This window comes from Pipistrellus kuhlii, unplaced genomic scaffold (genome assembly GCF_014108245.1).
Source record: "Pipistrellus kuhlii isolate mPipKuh1 unplaced genomic scaffold, mPipKuh1.p scaffold_m20_p_2, whole genome shotgun sequence".
NCBI lineage: Eukaryota > Metazoa > Chordata > Mammalia > Chiroptera > Vespertilionidae > Pipistrellus > Pipistrellus kuhlii.
Window position 1 is genome coordinate 50803751 of NW_023425515.1, and position 15314 is coordinate 50819064.

At 54.7% G+C, this 15314-nt stretch overlaps 1 protein-coding gene across 1 annotated transcript in view; it reads left to right on the plus strand.

The window, feature by feature from the left end:
• SEMA5B (semaphorin 5B) overlaps positions 1 to 15043 on the plus strand; it is a 40677-nt gene extending 25634 nt beyond the window's left edge. The window contains exons 8-21 of the mRNA XM_036445771.2: positions 70 to 205; positions 1535 to 1742; positions 1850 to 2057; positions 8372 to 8489; positions 8638 to 8819; positions 9942 to 10085; positions 10323 to 10470; positions 10587 to 10812; positions 11107 to 11325; positions 11644 to 11814; positions 11919 to 12068; positions 12826 to 12870; positions 13506 to 13711; positions 13947 to 15043. Coding sequence (XP_036301664.1) covers positions 70 to 205; positions 1535 to 1742; positions 1850 to 2057; positions 8372 to 8489; positions 8638 to 8819; positions 9942 to 10085; positions 10323 to 10470; positions 10587 to 10812; positions 11107 to 11325; positions 11644 to 11814; positions 11919 to 12068; positions 12826 to 12870; positions 13506 to 13711; positions 13947 to 14105 — 2320 coding nt within the window. The 3' untranslated portion in view covers positions 14106 to 15043. The remainder of the gene's footprint in view (positions 1 to 69; positions 206 to 1534; positions 1743 to 1849; positions 2058 to 8371; positions 8490 to 8637; positions 8820 to 9941; positions 10086 to 10322; positions 10471 to 10586; positions 10813 to 11106; positions 11326 to 11643; positions 11815 to 11918; positions 12069 to 12825; positions 12871 to 13505; positions 13712 to 13946) is intronic.
• Positions 15044 to 15314: the final 271 nt, after the last annotated feature.

Here is a 15314-nt window from a genome sequence, read left to right on the forward strand (position 1 = left end):
GGCTGCAGGGTCTAAGGAGGGTGCCGAGGCCTCTGCGGGGGCAGCCTCCCACCACCTCTTGCCTTTCAGAAATAGCATCGCCGCTTCTGCTGTCTGCGCCTTCAACCTCAGTGCCATCTCCCAGGCTTTCAACGGCCCGTTTCGCCACCAGGAGAACCCCCGGGCTGCCTGGCTCCCCATCGCCAACCCCATCCCCAATTTCCAGGTACAGCCTCTCCTCTCTCTCTGCCCCTCTCTGTACACACGGCCTCCCGCCAGACTACCAGTCCCAAGCTGACTCCCCAGCCTGTCCCTGCTCATCTACGCCTATCCGAGGGGGTCTGCAGTGGTCCCCTCCGAGGGCGGTAACCTCTGAGACTGTGGAACAAGAAAGGTAGAGCAGTTGGGTCACAGAGCAAGGGATCCTGCTCCGAGCCATCTCTAACTGTGACCCCCACCTCCAGGAAGATAGGGAGGTCGGGCCAGGAGACCACACGTGATCTGTCTGGCAGAATTTGGGGATTTTGGCTGACGTTTGCTTGCCGTCTGCATGGGCACTAATGCCTGGAGGGTCTCCATGTCAGGAGTGGTGAGGGTGTGTCATCACCTGGTTGATTTCCTCAGTTGTTTTGGCCCAGCAACGGATCTGAGCTTTCCCTGTTCCTGTGTGTTGTTTTTCTGTTCCTACGTTGGACTTTTTCTGTTTCTATGTTTCTATGTGTTTGTACATCTTGGTTACTGCAGGCCCTCCCCTGGTTTCCCATGCCTCCTGCCCGAAGTCCAGAAACATTTTATTATTTCTGCTTAATTGATTCCTGTGGTTAGGCTGGCTCAGGCTCCCATGTCCGCCCCTGCCTATGTTCCACCTGCCTGTTTTCCACTGGACCCCTGCCCTATCTGCCTGCGTTTCAAATGAACCCTCTCAAGGGCACTGGGCGCCCTGGGTGCTATGGGAAAGAGCCATGGGCAAAGGAAACTACAGGTGGTGGACTTTCACATCCATCAACTTCCTGTTCAGGCCAGAAGGAGGAGCAGGGGGAGACTTCAGGCTTTGTGGTCCAACAAGCTTGACCCGGATCTACCCCTGTCTCTGTGTGTGACGTTGGGCACGTCACTCACCTCCTGGCCTCACTTTTTCTTTATCTGGCAGGCAGGGGTAATTCCACTGACCTCATAGGTATGTGTGAGGGTGGATAAGCACCCTATATGGTGCCTGGAATGCAATAGGTGCTCCATAAATGGTAGGGGTCTGCCAGTGTTGGTTTGGAAGGCATACCAACTTGAACAGGTAGGGACACAGGAGAGGAAGACAGAGCTGACACAGCATGAGGGAGGGGCGCCTAGAGCCACAGCATAAGATCAGAGGACACTTGTCCGCACTCAAATAATCCGATTTTTGGACAATACAGTCTTCCCATTCTGTCTCCTGGCAGAGGGTGCAGGGGGCTGGGTGGGGATGTTGGGGGAGGACTGAAGAACCAGAGAGTGCCAGAGGCCGCCCCGGTCACCCTAAGGAAGGAGGGAGACAGGGGTTGTGACCCGCCTCCCCGCGCAGTGCGGCACCCTGTCCGAGCCGGGTCCCAACGAGAACCTGACGGAGCGCAGCCTGCAGGACGCACAGCGCCTGTTCCTGATGAGCGAGGCGGTGCAGCCGGTGACCCCCGAGCCCTGCGTCACCCAGGACAGCGTGCGCTTCTCGCACCTCGTGGTGGATCTCGTGCAAGCCAAGGACACGCTCTACCACGTGCTCTACATCGGCACCGGTGAGCCGGCCCGCGGGGTCCGGGCGCGGCGGGGGAGGAGGTTGAGGGGCGAGGGCCGTGAGGTTCCCAGAACCTTGAAGGCCACCCCCTCATCTGACCCCTTCCAGAGTCGGGCACCATCCTGAAGGCGCTGTCCACCGCGAGCCGCAGCCTCCGGGGCTGCTACCTGGAGGAGCTGCACGTGCTGCCGCCCGGGCGCCGCGAGCCGCTGCGCAGCCTGCGCATCCTGCACAGCGCGCGCGCGCTCTTCGTGGGGCTGAGCGACCGCGTGCTGCGCGTCCCGCTGGAGCGGTGCGCGTCCTACCGCAGCCAGAGGTGAGCGAGCCGGGGCGGGCCGCCGCGGGCTTGTCCCCGCCTATCGCGCTTTTGGGGGCGGGGTCTGCTGGACCCGGATGTCATCCTGGCACAGGCTCCAGCTGTGTGTGCCTTTGAGCCAGTCACTGAACCTCTCTGAACCTGGGTTTCTTCCCCATAAAAATCCCTGCAGGGCCGAAACCGGTTTGGCTCAGTGGAGCGTCAGCCTGCAGACTGGAAGGTCCCGGGTTCAATTCCGGTCAAGGTCAAGGGCATGTACCTTGGTTGCGGGCACATCCCCAGTAGGGGGTGTGCAAGAGGTAGCTGATCGGTGATTCTCTCTCATCCATGTTTCTAACTCTCTATCCTTCTCTCTTCCCCTCTGTAAAAAAAAAATCAATTATATATATATATATATATATATATATATATATATATATATATATAGGGAGAATTTTGATTGAAAAAAATATATATATAATTTTTTTTTTTAATTCCCGCAGGGTTCTGGCAGGGTTTGGTGGAAGTTCATTGGGATAATCAGCATCAACCATTTGTCACTGTTGTCATCCCTACTGTCAGCCCCGTAGAGCTACAGCCCACTTAATTTCTTCTCTGTCCCCTGGATTCAGAGAGTGGCCTTTATCTCTGAGACCTCAGTGCTTATGGGGGGGTGGGGGGAGAGGGAGATGGGAGATGAGCTTTGAGTCAGACTCCCCCCTCCCCCATCTTTGCTCCTCTTCCTTCCTTAGAAGCCTCGCTGGGGTGGGATGGGGGTGAAGAACCATGTGGAGCCTGCATACCCTTCCCAACTGTGTCCCAGATCAGTCCCCCATACCTTAGCTTCAAGCGGTTTCCACAAAATTGGCAACGGAGACACTGGCATTTAAGGGGGGGGGGGAACAAAAGCTATTCCAAAGCCAAATGGAGCTATAGCTCAGCCTCCCTCCACGGACCCTCCCCCAAACTGCAGCTCTTCATTTCTGAGCTAATCAAGAACGGCCTTTAGCTGGCATGGCCCAGCCACACGGGCACCTGTGATCTTTGCAACACGGAGAGCTGGCTGTGCCCATCTGTCCTTGAGATTCGGGAGACAAATGCATCTCCTGCTGCCAAGGATTGTCCTCCAGCCCCAGGAGGGTGTGCTGGGAGCTGGGTAGAGGTCTGGGGAGCAGGGGAAGAGGCTCATAGTCCTGATGTGGCAGCCAGGAGAAGGGGGGAGGGTAGCAGTGGGCAAGCAATCAAGCTACCCTCAGCCCCAGCACATGGCTCCACCAACAAAGCACTATTCACTTAGCCCTCTAGTGCTCAGAGCCCTTTGCAGGGATGTCAGTGTGAGAGGAGCGAGGCAAGAGGAACTAAGTCAGGAAAACTTTCATTTTCCTCGGAATTCCGGATGTGTGGCCGGGGAGAGAACTCTTGGCTTGTAGATGACATGTGGGGAGGGTGCAATGGGAGGGACTCGCATGCTGGCATTGGACACCCCCAGGGTGCCACCTCTGCTCCATTGTCTCCTATCGATGTGATCTTCAAGTTCTTTAACCTTTTGTGCTTCAGCTTTTTCATTTGGGAAAATAGGGTGATACAGTGACGGAGCAAATACTGTGAAATTTGGGCTGAGTCATTGTAAGGATTGGGAATCATACTCACGAAGCGCCAATCCAGCGAATCATAAGTGATAGCTAGTGTTCTTATTCCCTTTTAGCCTCTAGAAATATATTTAGGGTCACCAGCCTCCTGGGTTTTCTGGAGTCTCCAGTCTCTAAGCTTGAACACAGACAGCACTGCTTGGCAGTGAGTCACAGGCTCCTGCTGATGGCATTTCCCCCATTGCTTGTGTTCACTAACCCTTATGTTGTTATTAAACTTTTCACATGTGCCTTGTTCTTTAAGAGGTTGGAAAGCATTGAAGGTAAACTCAGTGTCCCAATATTTTTTATCTTCCACCAGGGGCCACGCCCAGCCCAAGGCATAAACTGGCCTTGCACGCATGACTGATCCTTCTTGATTTGGCCTGAGAGGAAGTTGGTGCAGGAGGGAGTGGAGAATGGGGCTGGAAATTGAATTGAGGCTAAGGGAGAATTTTGATTTGAATCCTGTCACTGTGGGCACTGAAGTGGTCTTAGAGCAGGGAAGTGACAGAGTGACAGAAGATCAATCAGAGAGTGGCAGGCAGCACTGACATAGGGCAGAGGGTCGGCCAGCGTGAGCTAATGCGGCTGTGGCCAGATCTGAAGTAATGGGTCTGCTGTGGAGGAGAGGAAGAAAGCTGCTGCCGGGACAGGTCTCCACTCACACGGTGCTGCAGAGAAGGGATGGGCAGGTTGCATGGCGTGGCCAGGTGGCACAGCAAGTTCGAAAGAGGTCAGTTGGGAGCCTGAAACTTTCATTCTATTTGGCTTCCTGAGTTTGGGAGAAGGGGCATTTGTGTGTTCAGTGAAAACCCTGCCATAAACCTCTGGGTGGATGTAAAAATGGAAAATGTGAGGTTTCATTATTGCAAAGTTAATAAACTGACCGGAGTAAACCAGTGCAGCCACCAAGCTGTGCATCTCAGAGTCTGGAAGCCAAACTGTCTATGGTGCAATGTACATCAGAAAGTGCGCAATATGGGTGGTTGTCTCAGTGTTTTATCCTAGGATAGGCATTTCATGTGTTTTCCTCATTCCTCTCAAAGCTGGCAGGAGGGTGAGGTGGGTAAGCGGAGCGCCTTCAGGCTCCCTCCTCTGCCCTGAATCCGGGGCTTGTGTCCAGCCCTCTCCTTTCACTCGGGAAAATCTAGGTTCTGTGGGGCACAACCAGAAGCCTAGCCTTGCCAGGGAGAGACCAAGGCTCACAAGAGGAGGAGCAGGGAATGACGCTGTCTTGGCTCTCCAAAGCAGGTGTTTATGCATGACCTACCCCTTCCTCCTTCCAGCTTGCCGATCAGGCTGCACCGGAGGGACAGAGGGATGTGGCCTCTACCTCAGCTCTCAGGGGAGGAAAGCTCAGAGAGTGTGTCCTCCTGACCTTCCTCTCCCCCCCCGCCCCCTCCGCCTCTGCTGCCATCTTAAGTAACAGCCACTTGCTCCCAAGCTCCTGAGACATCGCAGCTACCTTGGACAGCTCCCATTTAGAACCTTGCTACTGGATGCTGGAAACTGCCAGCTTGCCACCTCCACCATCCATCTCTGAGCCCATGGAATGAGCCTGTTCCCTTCTATAATGGAACATTGAAGTAAAAAAACAAACAAACATGGTGATACATTACTGGTCTGATGGCTGCTTTTAACACACACACACACACACACACACACACAACTCTAAACTGCCACCCAATCCTACAGTCAGAGACACAGTTTAACTCTTCCCTGCTTGGAGTTTTAATTTTCTTAAGAGTGTTCCCTGCCCTGTAAGCTTTGGAGCTTCATTTGTCAAAAGCAGTGAATGCAGATAAGAGAGCTCAGGCACTAGCCCAGCGCGGCCTTGCAGGCCTCCCCAGGCAGCCAGAGCCAGGGCCAGAACAGGCAGGAGTGTCCTTGGAATAGGAGAGGCAGAGAGGGTGAGGGGTCCTGATGGGGAGGCAGGAGGGGATTGGGGTTAGCATCTCCTCTGAGGTTTCTCTTTGCTCCTTTCTTGTTCCGTCCTGGGTTGGAGACACGGGGCAGTTTATCTCTGGGCTTTGGAACGTTGACCAGAGTGGCCCCAGAACAGCGTTCTCAGCCATGCCGGTCATTAGAACCACCTGGGGGGTGTTTAAAAGATCCCAGTGCCTGGGCCTACTCCCATCCAAAGACCCAGTAAAAGGCAGGGTTTTTGTTTTGTTTGCTTGCTTAAGGTTTTAAAAAGGTTCCCAGGAGATTTTAATTTGCAGTTAAGACTGGAAACCACTGTTCTAGAACTGGCTAGGCCCTAGATCAGTGTTTCCCAAACTTCTCTCATGATGAGAATCACCTGGTGGAGTTGTTAAACTACAGATTCCTGAATCCCAACTAAGAAGTGCTAAATTATCAATAGAATTTTTGGGAACATATAGGTAAAATTGTATACTTAACTACTATGCACTAGTTAGGTACTTAACTACTAAAAATTGTGTTCTTAACTACTACGCACTAGGTAAGTACTTAACTACTAAAAATTGTGTACTTAACTACTACACTAGTTAAGTACTTAACTACTAAAAATTGTGTACTTAACTACTACGCACTAGTTAAGTATACAATTTCACCTATATGTTCCCAAAAATTCTAATTTAGCACTTCTTAGTTGGGATTCAGGAATCTGTATTTTAACAACTCCACCAGGGGATTCTCATCATGAGAGAAGTTTGGGAAACACTGGTAGGAGAAAGAAGTAGCATGAGGCAATTGCATTCCTCCTGAATCTTCTGCTTTGATCTTGTGTGAACCAACTCAAATGTGCTGCTCTTAGTCATTTTGTCCATTGGCAGACATATGTTTTTGACAAATAGCATCTTTATTATTATTAATAACCACGAGTCATGGCTGGTTCTTCCTTAAAAATTTAATGTATGTTGCTTAGTAAGTGCAGTATCAGCTGCTTCTAGAGTTTGGTATCCCTTTCGGAGAGCTGGGGGAAATACTCTCAGGAGTGGGCTTTATTGAATTCTAACTGGTTGAATTTGCTAGCAGCCAATTTGGTCCAAATGTCAGCACGTGAGCAGAATCTTAAAAACCACAGGTTGCTGCGGCTACGCTGACACATGTATTTAGTCCCATAATGTCTAATTTGATGCATTCTGCTGGTGAAACACCCCCCAATCAAACCATTGGTCCTGGATGAAAATCTGAGTGCACTTATACTGTACAATTTACACAAATGTGCTTGAGTGAATAAAGTGGAAACAGATTATTGAGCAACAGATGAGTGTTCTGCATTCCCAGGCGGGCCAGCGTATGTTTACTGGGTTCCAGCAAGACCCTCATCCACAAAAACCCCAAGCCCACCTCCCTTATACAAGGTCAAGGGCTGCTGGAACAAGGGAGAGAATTGTCTTCTTTGGCCTCCGCTGGGGACAAGGGAAGTCCCGCCCTCTTCTCTCTAAGGCACATGTGTCAAACACAAGGCCCGCGGGCCAAATCCGTCCCGCCAGGCCTTGCAATGTGGCCCGCACCGCGCTGTCATCACTGCACTCCGCTGCGTTTCCATCACAATGACAGTTTATGACTGTTCAGTAAACCATTCGGCCCGCGATTTAGGCTGGATTTTAGATTTTGGCCCCTTCTCTGATTGAGTTCGACACCCCTACGAGTCTAAGGCCTCTCATAAAACCTCTTTTCTCTCTGAGCCTGGTCTGGAGGCATGGGCTATTGAATTTACTAAAACTAAAGAACTCGCCTAACAGGTGACTCTTCCTGAAGTTTCAAGGAGACACCAACAGGGGTAACTTCTTGACTCTTTAGTACACATGTGTCAAACACAAGGCCCGCGGGCCAAATCCGTCCCGCCAGGCCTTGCAATGTGGCCCGCTCCGCGCTGTCATCACTGCACTCCGCTGCATTTCCATCACAATGACATTTTATGACTGTTCAGTACACCATTCCGTCGCTATTTAGGCTGGATTTTAGATTTTGGCCTCTTCTCTGATTGAGTTCGACACCCCTACTTTAGTATATCCCTTTAGCCTAAGGTGACCAGACATCCCGCTTTTGGTGGGACAGCCCTGATTTTTAACAATTTGTCCCGAGTCCCGCGGTGTTTTTAAAAAGTCCTGATTTTTGTTCGGGACTTTTTTTTTTTTTTTTAAACATATTTTATTGATTTTTTTTTTACAGAGAGGAAGAGAGAGGGACAGAGAGTCAGAAACATCAATGAGAGAGAGTCATCGATCAGCTGCCTCTTGCACACCCCCTACTGGGGATGGGCCCGCAACCAAGGTACATGCCCTTGACCGGAATCAAACCCGGGCCCTTTCAGTCCGCAGGCTGATGCTCTATCCACTGAGCCAAACCGGTTTTGGCTGTTCGGGGCTTTTTTAAAACGCCACGGGACGTGGGACAAATTGTTAAAAATTGGGACTGTCCCGCCAAAAGCAGGACGCCCGGTCACCTTACTTTAGCCCTCTACATCCCATTCCCCACTGGGCAATGGAAAGTCCCTTGCAGATTCCAGGAGGATAACAGTACCTTCATTATTGGGTTGTTGTATTAAATTCTTCCATGCTTGTAAAGCACTTACAATGAAGCCTGGCAAACAGTAAGTGTTCAATGAACTTATTCTTGTGGAGGGCACCTGGATGGACAGGGGTGCCCAGAGGGGGGTGGCCAGGTGTATTCTTGGGATGCAATGAGGCTGGGAGGCCAGTGGGCTGGAGTCTCAGGACCTCTGTCTGGCAGGGCATGCCTGGGGGCACGGGACCCGTACTGCGGCTGGGACGGGAAGCAGCAACGTTGCAGCACCCTCGAGGACAGCTCCAACATGAGCCTCTGGACCCAGAACATCACAGCGTGTCCTGTGAGAACCCCATCATCCCCCCCACCTAGGACCAGACCCCCATTTCAGGCTGTGACTCCCCACAGAATCCCCATACCCGCTAGGACCTCCTGCCTTCCCTACCCCTGCCTTCTGTGACTGGCCCCCCCCCTCTGATGTGTGTCTGCAGGTGCGGAATGTGACTCAGGATGGGGGCTTTGGCCCGTGGTCCCCATGGCAACCATGTGAGCACTTAGATGGGGACAACTCAGGCTCTTGCTTGTGTCGGGCCCGAGCCTGTGACACCCCTCCACCCCGCTGTGGGGGCCGAGACTGCCTGGGGCCAGCCATCCACATTGCCAACTGCTCCAGGTAGGTGTGGCTACAGGGTCTGCACGGCTACCGTCTTAACCTGGAGTGGGGCATCCCTGGCCAGGTGTTTGCACTAAAGGGTGGAAACCACTTCAGGGCTTTACAGGCCACTGGACAGGTAGCTAAAGTCTTTTAAAGTCTCAGGCAGGGAACATGAGCATTGGGGGAGCTTCCACTTTAGTGGGAGACAAGTTCTGCCTTGTGAGAACTCTTGATACAGAGAGGAAGGCTGGACAGACTTGGGAATCCCCCCTGGACAGACCTTAGCCTTCATAGGCTTTACTGTCCCAAACGTGAGGGGCAGCATGGGATGGGGGTAAGGCAGGCAGACCCGGTGTCAGTCCTGGATTGCCGCTGTCTGGAGGTGTGGCCTTGGCCAAGCCACCTCACCACTCTGAGTTTCTCTCAGGGGGGGGTCAACACTCCCACCCCAAAGGCCAAGGAGCAACTTATAGGAGGTGATGTATAATATATAAAGTGCCTGCACACTGCCTAGTAGTTGGGGACCTCATAAAGTGGTTGTAACAAGTAACCCACAATTCTGGACCCTCCTAAAATAACTTAATTAGTACATTTATTAATTTAACTGTCGCAAGAACCTGATGGTGGTAGGAATGCAATCATTATCCTTACTTTAAAGATTAGTGGATGACAAGGCACCCAGAGAGTTTTAGTCACTTGCCCAGGCTTATACAGCCAGTAAGTGGTAGAGCCAAAGTTTGAAAATTGGAGTCCAAGCAGACAGGGGTGAGTGGTGTCGTTTAAGGTGGCAGAGCAGGAGAGGGAGCATGGGTCTGAGTGCAAGAATTGGCTAACCAAGGAGGCTGAAACCAAGGTTGCAGATTGGAAAGCTGATTGGGGGCGTTTCTAGAAAACGTGTCCTTTTGTCCCTGTGAGTAGAACCCATGTCCTATCTCTGTACCCTTAACCCTGAGCACAGTCTGATATGTGCAAGAAGGCTCTCAACACGTGTTTGAGGATGGATGGATGGATGGATGGATGGATGGATGGATCACTGTCTGGCACTTCCTGACAACAACAAATCTGTCTGCCCAGCGGTAGACTAGATCAGAGAAGCTAGGGCTCAGAGGTCATCTGTCTCTGTCCCTCCCACCCCGCCAGGAATGGGGCTTGGACCACGTGGTCGTCTTGGGCCCTGTGCAGCACCACCTGTGGGATCGGATTCCAGGTCCGCCAGCGAAGTTGCAGCAACCCTGCTCCCCGCCACGGGGGCCGCATCTGCGTGGGCAAGAGCCGAGAGGAGCGGTGAGCTAGTCTGTGCTTGGGGTGGAGGGTGGGAGTGGAGGGGTGTCTGAGAAGCTAGCCCTGAGGTCCCAGACTTTCCCGGCCTTTCCCGGCCTCCGCCTTGTAGAAAGCGGCTGGGGTTTTCCAGGTGATCCAGTGGACTCTCGTCCTTCCTAGTTTGCACTCCCAGTGCCTCTTAGTAGGGAAGGGGGGCGCTAGCTCCCTAGAGGGCTGACCCTCTCCCGTCATGCCCCTCAGGTTCTGTAACGAGAACACGCCCTGCCCGGTACCCATCTTCTGGGCATCCTGGGGCTCCTGGAGCAAGTGCAGCAACAACTGCGGGGGCGGCGTGCAGTCGCGGCGTCGGGCCTGCGAGAATGGCAACTCCTGCCCGGGCTGCGGCGTGGTGAGGGCCGGGCTGGGCTCGGAATCCCTAACCTACCGGAGGGCGGGCCGGGCGGGACCGCGGGGCGGGCCTGGGGGCTGCCAGGCTACGAAACAGCCCCAGCTCCTATCCCCAAGGAATTCAAGACTTGCAACCCGGAGGGCTGCCCCGAAGTGCGGCGCAACACGCCCTGGACGCCGTGGCTGCCCGTGAACGTGACCCAGGGCGGGGCGCGGCAGGAGCAGCGATTCCGCTTCACGTGCCGCGCGCCCCTGCCCGACCCCCACGGCCTGCAGTTTGGCCGGAGGAGGACGGAGACCCGAACCTGCCCCGCGGACAGCTCGGGAGCCTGTGACACAGACGGTACAGCCCGTGCCACCCTCCCCACCGGCCTCCCTGCTTCCAGGGCAAAGAGAGAGGGGGCGGGGCCTGGGTCGGAGAGGGGCGGGACCAGGGCCCGGGAGGGGACGTGGCCTGGGCCAGGGCGGGTGGGCGTGGCCTGGGCCAGGGCCAGGGTGGGCGTGGCCTGGGCCAGGGCCGGGGTGGGCGTGGCCTGGGCCAGGGCCGGGGTGGGCGGGGCTAAGAGCCAGAGTGGAGCTCTGGGTGGCACCGTTTTGAAGAAGCCCCTGTGGCTGAAGCCAGTCCCCCCACCCTCAGCCCTGGTGGAGGATCTGCTGCGCAGCGGGGGCACCGCCCAGCACGTGGTGAGCGGGGGCTGGGCCTCCTGGGGCCCCTGGTCGTCCTGCTCTCGGGACTGCGAGCTGGGCTTCCACGTGCGCAAGAGGACCTGCACCAACCCCGAGCCCCGCAACGGGGGCCTGCCCTGCGTGGGGGACGCCACTGAGTACCAGGACTGCAACCCCCAGGCGTGCCCAGGTAACCCTGTGCCAAGTAATCCTGGGGAACCTCCACCACCCAGGGAACCCCCAGCTAGGAGACTCCCAGCCACAGCTCATGCTCAGGGGACCTCTTCTCCCTGCCGTCTGTGCGAGGGCCTCAGAGCAATAGTCCTGAGCAAGGACTCAGCAGCCACGCCCACAGAGCAGAGCTTTCCTCACCTTCCTGTCCCTTTCCTCTCTCCTCAATTGGGTTAGGCAGATGAGGAGCTTGTTTTGGGTTGGTTTTCCATGACTCCTGCAGCCTGCCTTTCTGCCTGCACCGGCAGCTCCCCTCACACACCCTATCCCCTTGTAGTGCGGGGCGCCTGGTCCTGCTGGACCTCCTGGTCCCCATGCTCAGCCTCCTGCGGGGGTGGCCACTATCAACGCACCCGGTCCTGCACGAGCCCCGCGCCCTCCCCAGGCGAGGACATCTGCCTGGGGCTGCACACGGAGGAGGCACTGTGTGCCACGCAGGCCTGCCCAGGTACTGAATACACCCGGCCCAGGGTTGGGGAGCACCAGGGAGCCCTCCAGTCCCCACTAGAGGGTGCTAGGGCAGTTAACCTCGGCCCAACCCACAACCCACAGAAGGCTGGTCACTGTGGTCCGAGTGGAGCGCGTGCACTGAGGATGGCGTCCAAGCCCGCAGTCGGCACTGTGAGGACCTGGTCCCGGGGCCCAGCACCTGTGCGGGCAACAGCAGCCAGAGCCGCCCCTGCCCTTACAGCGAGATTCCCGGTAGGTCTTCCAGCCAGCCCCCTTCACACCGACATTTCCCACTGAGCCCCAACCTCCTTCCCTTTCCGAAGCACCTACCCTGGGGGGTGCAGGATAGAACATCAGGGTGGGAGGCAGGCCTATCGCACAGCTCAGTGCTGACCCAGAGGTCCTCTTAGAGACACACTTAGCATCACCACCATTTGTCCACCAACCAGATCTGAAACATCGTGGCTGACATGTACACATAAGGAACTGTTTGACATTGAAATTGGGACTCAAAAGAACTGTTGGCCCAGAAAGGAACTCACTACAGACTGATTCATTTGCCTCTCAGCATAACCATTATGGCTTGTCTCAGTTTTGGTTCTTACAAGGGTATTTCTTGGATCACATGATCTCACACATCTAGAGGAAATAATGAACAACATAAACTGATGAACAAAAACAGACCCAGGGAAAGAGAAGCAGCGATCAGACTCTCAAACCTCAGAGGGAAAGTAGGGGAGGGTGGGGGTAAGGGGCAGAGATCAACCAAAGGACTTGTGTGCATGCATATGGGCCTAGCCAGTGGCCATGGACAACAGGGGGGGTGGGGGCATATGTGGGGAGGGGTTTGAGATAGGAATGGGAGGATGAGGACAATTATGTGATACCATAATCAATAAAATTAAAAAAATAAATAAAGTTTAAAAAAAGAGAGAGACACACCTAGCCCCAGAGGGACCCCTTTTGCCCCCCACCCATCCCAACACCCTCTTTGCTTGTCTTCCTGCAGTGATCCTGCCAGCCTCCAGTGTGGAGGAGGCCACCGGCTGTGAAGGTAAGTGGAACCTGCCCCCCTTCCCCACACACACACCTTTATAGTACTGTCCTCTACCCCTCCTCTTCCAGGAGGTGACCCACCTTACTTTGAAATTTGGAAACTCTCCACCTCCCACTCCAGATGGACAAACCTTGTGGAGGTTCCGCACTGCTTCAGACCATGTGGAGGGGGCTCTGGGCAGTTTCATTCATGCCCCCCATCTAGGAGGTAGTCATCAAGACTGTGCTCTAGAAGTCATAAGTGCTGAAACCAGTTTGGCTCAGTGAATAGAGCATCAGCCTGTGGACTGAAAGGTCCCAGGTTCAATTCCGGTCAAGGGCATGCACCTTGGTTGTGGGCACATCCCCAGTAGGGGGTGTGCAAGAGGCAGCTGATTGATGATTCTCTCTCATCGATGTATCTAACTCTCTATCCCTCGCTCTTCCTCTCTGTAAAAAATCAATAGAAGTCACAAGTCACCCAACCCCACATCCTCTGCTTGCCTGTGACCCAAGCCATAGGTGGCCCTGTTCCCACTGGCTCTTGGCTCAAAGCTCTCCCTGGATGTCTCTGAGCCTCCTACTGGGAGCCTGTTGGGAGGCTGTCCACTGCACAGTGGCCCTTTCCTCACCATGTACCGCTCCCTCTCCCAGGGTTCAGTCTCATCCACCTGGTCGCCACGGGCATCTGCTGCTTCCTGGGCTCTGGGCTGCTGACCTTGGCCGTGTACCTGTCCTGCCAGCACTGCCAGCGCCAGTCCCAGGAGTCCACACTCGTCCATCCTGCCACACCCAACCACCTGCACTACAAGGGTGGGGGCACCCCTAAGAATGAGAAGTACACACCGATGGAGTTCAAGGTGAGAGCCCTCCCGTAGAAGCAGAGGGGCCAGCCATGAGGGGTGCAATGGCTCTGGCTTGAAGGTGGGCTTCCTGGGCTGGGCCCTTGGGAGGGAGCGTTGGTGGTGTGAACAGGATCCTACATCAGCAGTTAGAATGTCCTTTCATTGACCGGCTCCCAATCTCCTTAACCCGGCTGTCCGTTTCCCCTGTCTGTCTCTCAACCCCTCCTTTTGTTCCTTCCTCCTCCCACAGACCCTGAACAAGAACAACCTGATTCCGGATGACAAAGCCGGCTTCTACCCATTGCAGCAGACCAATGTGTACACAACTACTTACTACCCCAGCCCCCTGATCAAACACAGCTTCCGGCCCGAGGCCTCGCCTGGACAACGGTGCTTCCCCAACAGCTGATACCACTGTCCCCGGGGACTTGGGCTCCTTGCCTTCCGAAGGCACAGAGCAGACGGAGATGGGACCGTGGAGCCAGTTTGGTTTTCTCCTTCTGCACCAGGCCAAGAACTTGCTGCCTTGCCCTGGAGGGGGTGTCCCATCCAGATTCAGAGAGCTCTGGCTGGCAGTGACCATGGGAGAGAGGGCTGGCTTCAGGCTGGCACACGGCTGCAGTTCCAGCTCAGCCCAGGTCTCTCATGGCCTCCTTCTGGCTCACCGTCATGCTCACCTCCCCTGCCATGTCTGGGTTGTGGACCTGGTGGGCATGTGAGGAATCGGAGAGTAGAGGTGGCAGGAGGGCAGGCTCTTAGGTTTGGGTTGGAAGTGACAGCCGTGTAGCCATCATGGGCTGAGTCTGTCCCTCTCTGGCTGGCCCAAGAAAGGGCCCGGGCTGCGGCCTGATTATCTCTGAAAGGAGTTGATCCAATGGCCTCAGAAGCTCTGGATTTTCTGCTCAGGGCTGGGCCAAGGTGGTGCTGCCACAGTGTGACGGAAGGACCACAGTTGGCCCAGGTTGCACATACCTCTGGTCAGAGGCAGTGAGGGCTGAGGGCTGAGGACTGAGGACTCATCTTTGCTGAGAAGCCCTGGAATCTGGGCTGGCCCAGACCTCAGCCTTGTGCTCCGAATGCATGGGAGGTGGCCCAGGAGGAAAGGAGGCAGGAGCCCAGCGCCGTGCCGCTCTGGAGACTGTCTTCCAGTCGCTGCTCAAAAGAGCTGTTGGCTGAGACCTGCTTGGGAGCTGCTGGGCCCTCCTCTGTTCAGGAACACACACACACACACACACACACACACACACACACACATACACAAACGATCACAACCCGCTACAGCAACAAAAAGGATGCTGGGCTGTGGCATTATTATTATTAAAGATGATATCCAGTCTCCAAATGGAACTTTGTCTCTGTGCATACGCGTGTGGACTCCTCTTTGGATGGTCCAGTCAGCATGGCCCGCTGGGGTGACAGATGGTCTGCTCAGGCTGAAGGAGATGACCCAAGTAGAGTGTGACTTTAATAGAGGATATCTTTCCATTTGTGAGCACAAACACATGCATCTCTTTTTGGGAAAAAGGGTAGGGACAAACAAATCCGCAAGTGGGAACACAAGGCATGCCAGGGGCAACATGACGGGAGAAATTTCTGCCCGTTCTCTTAGCAGCTCTTC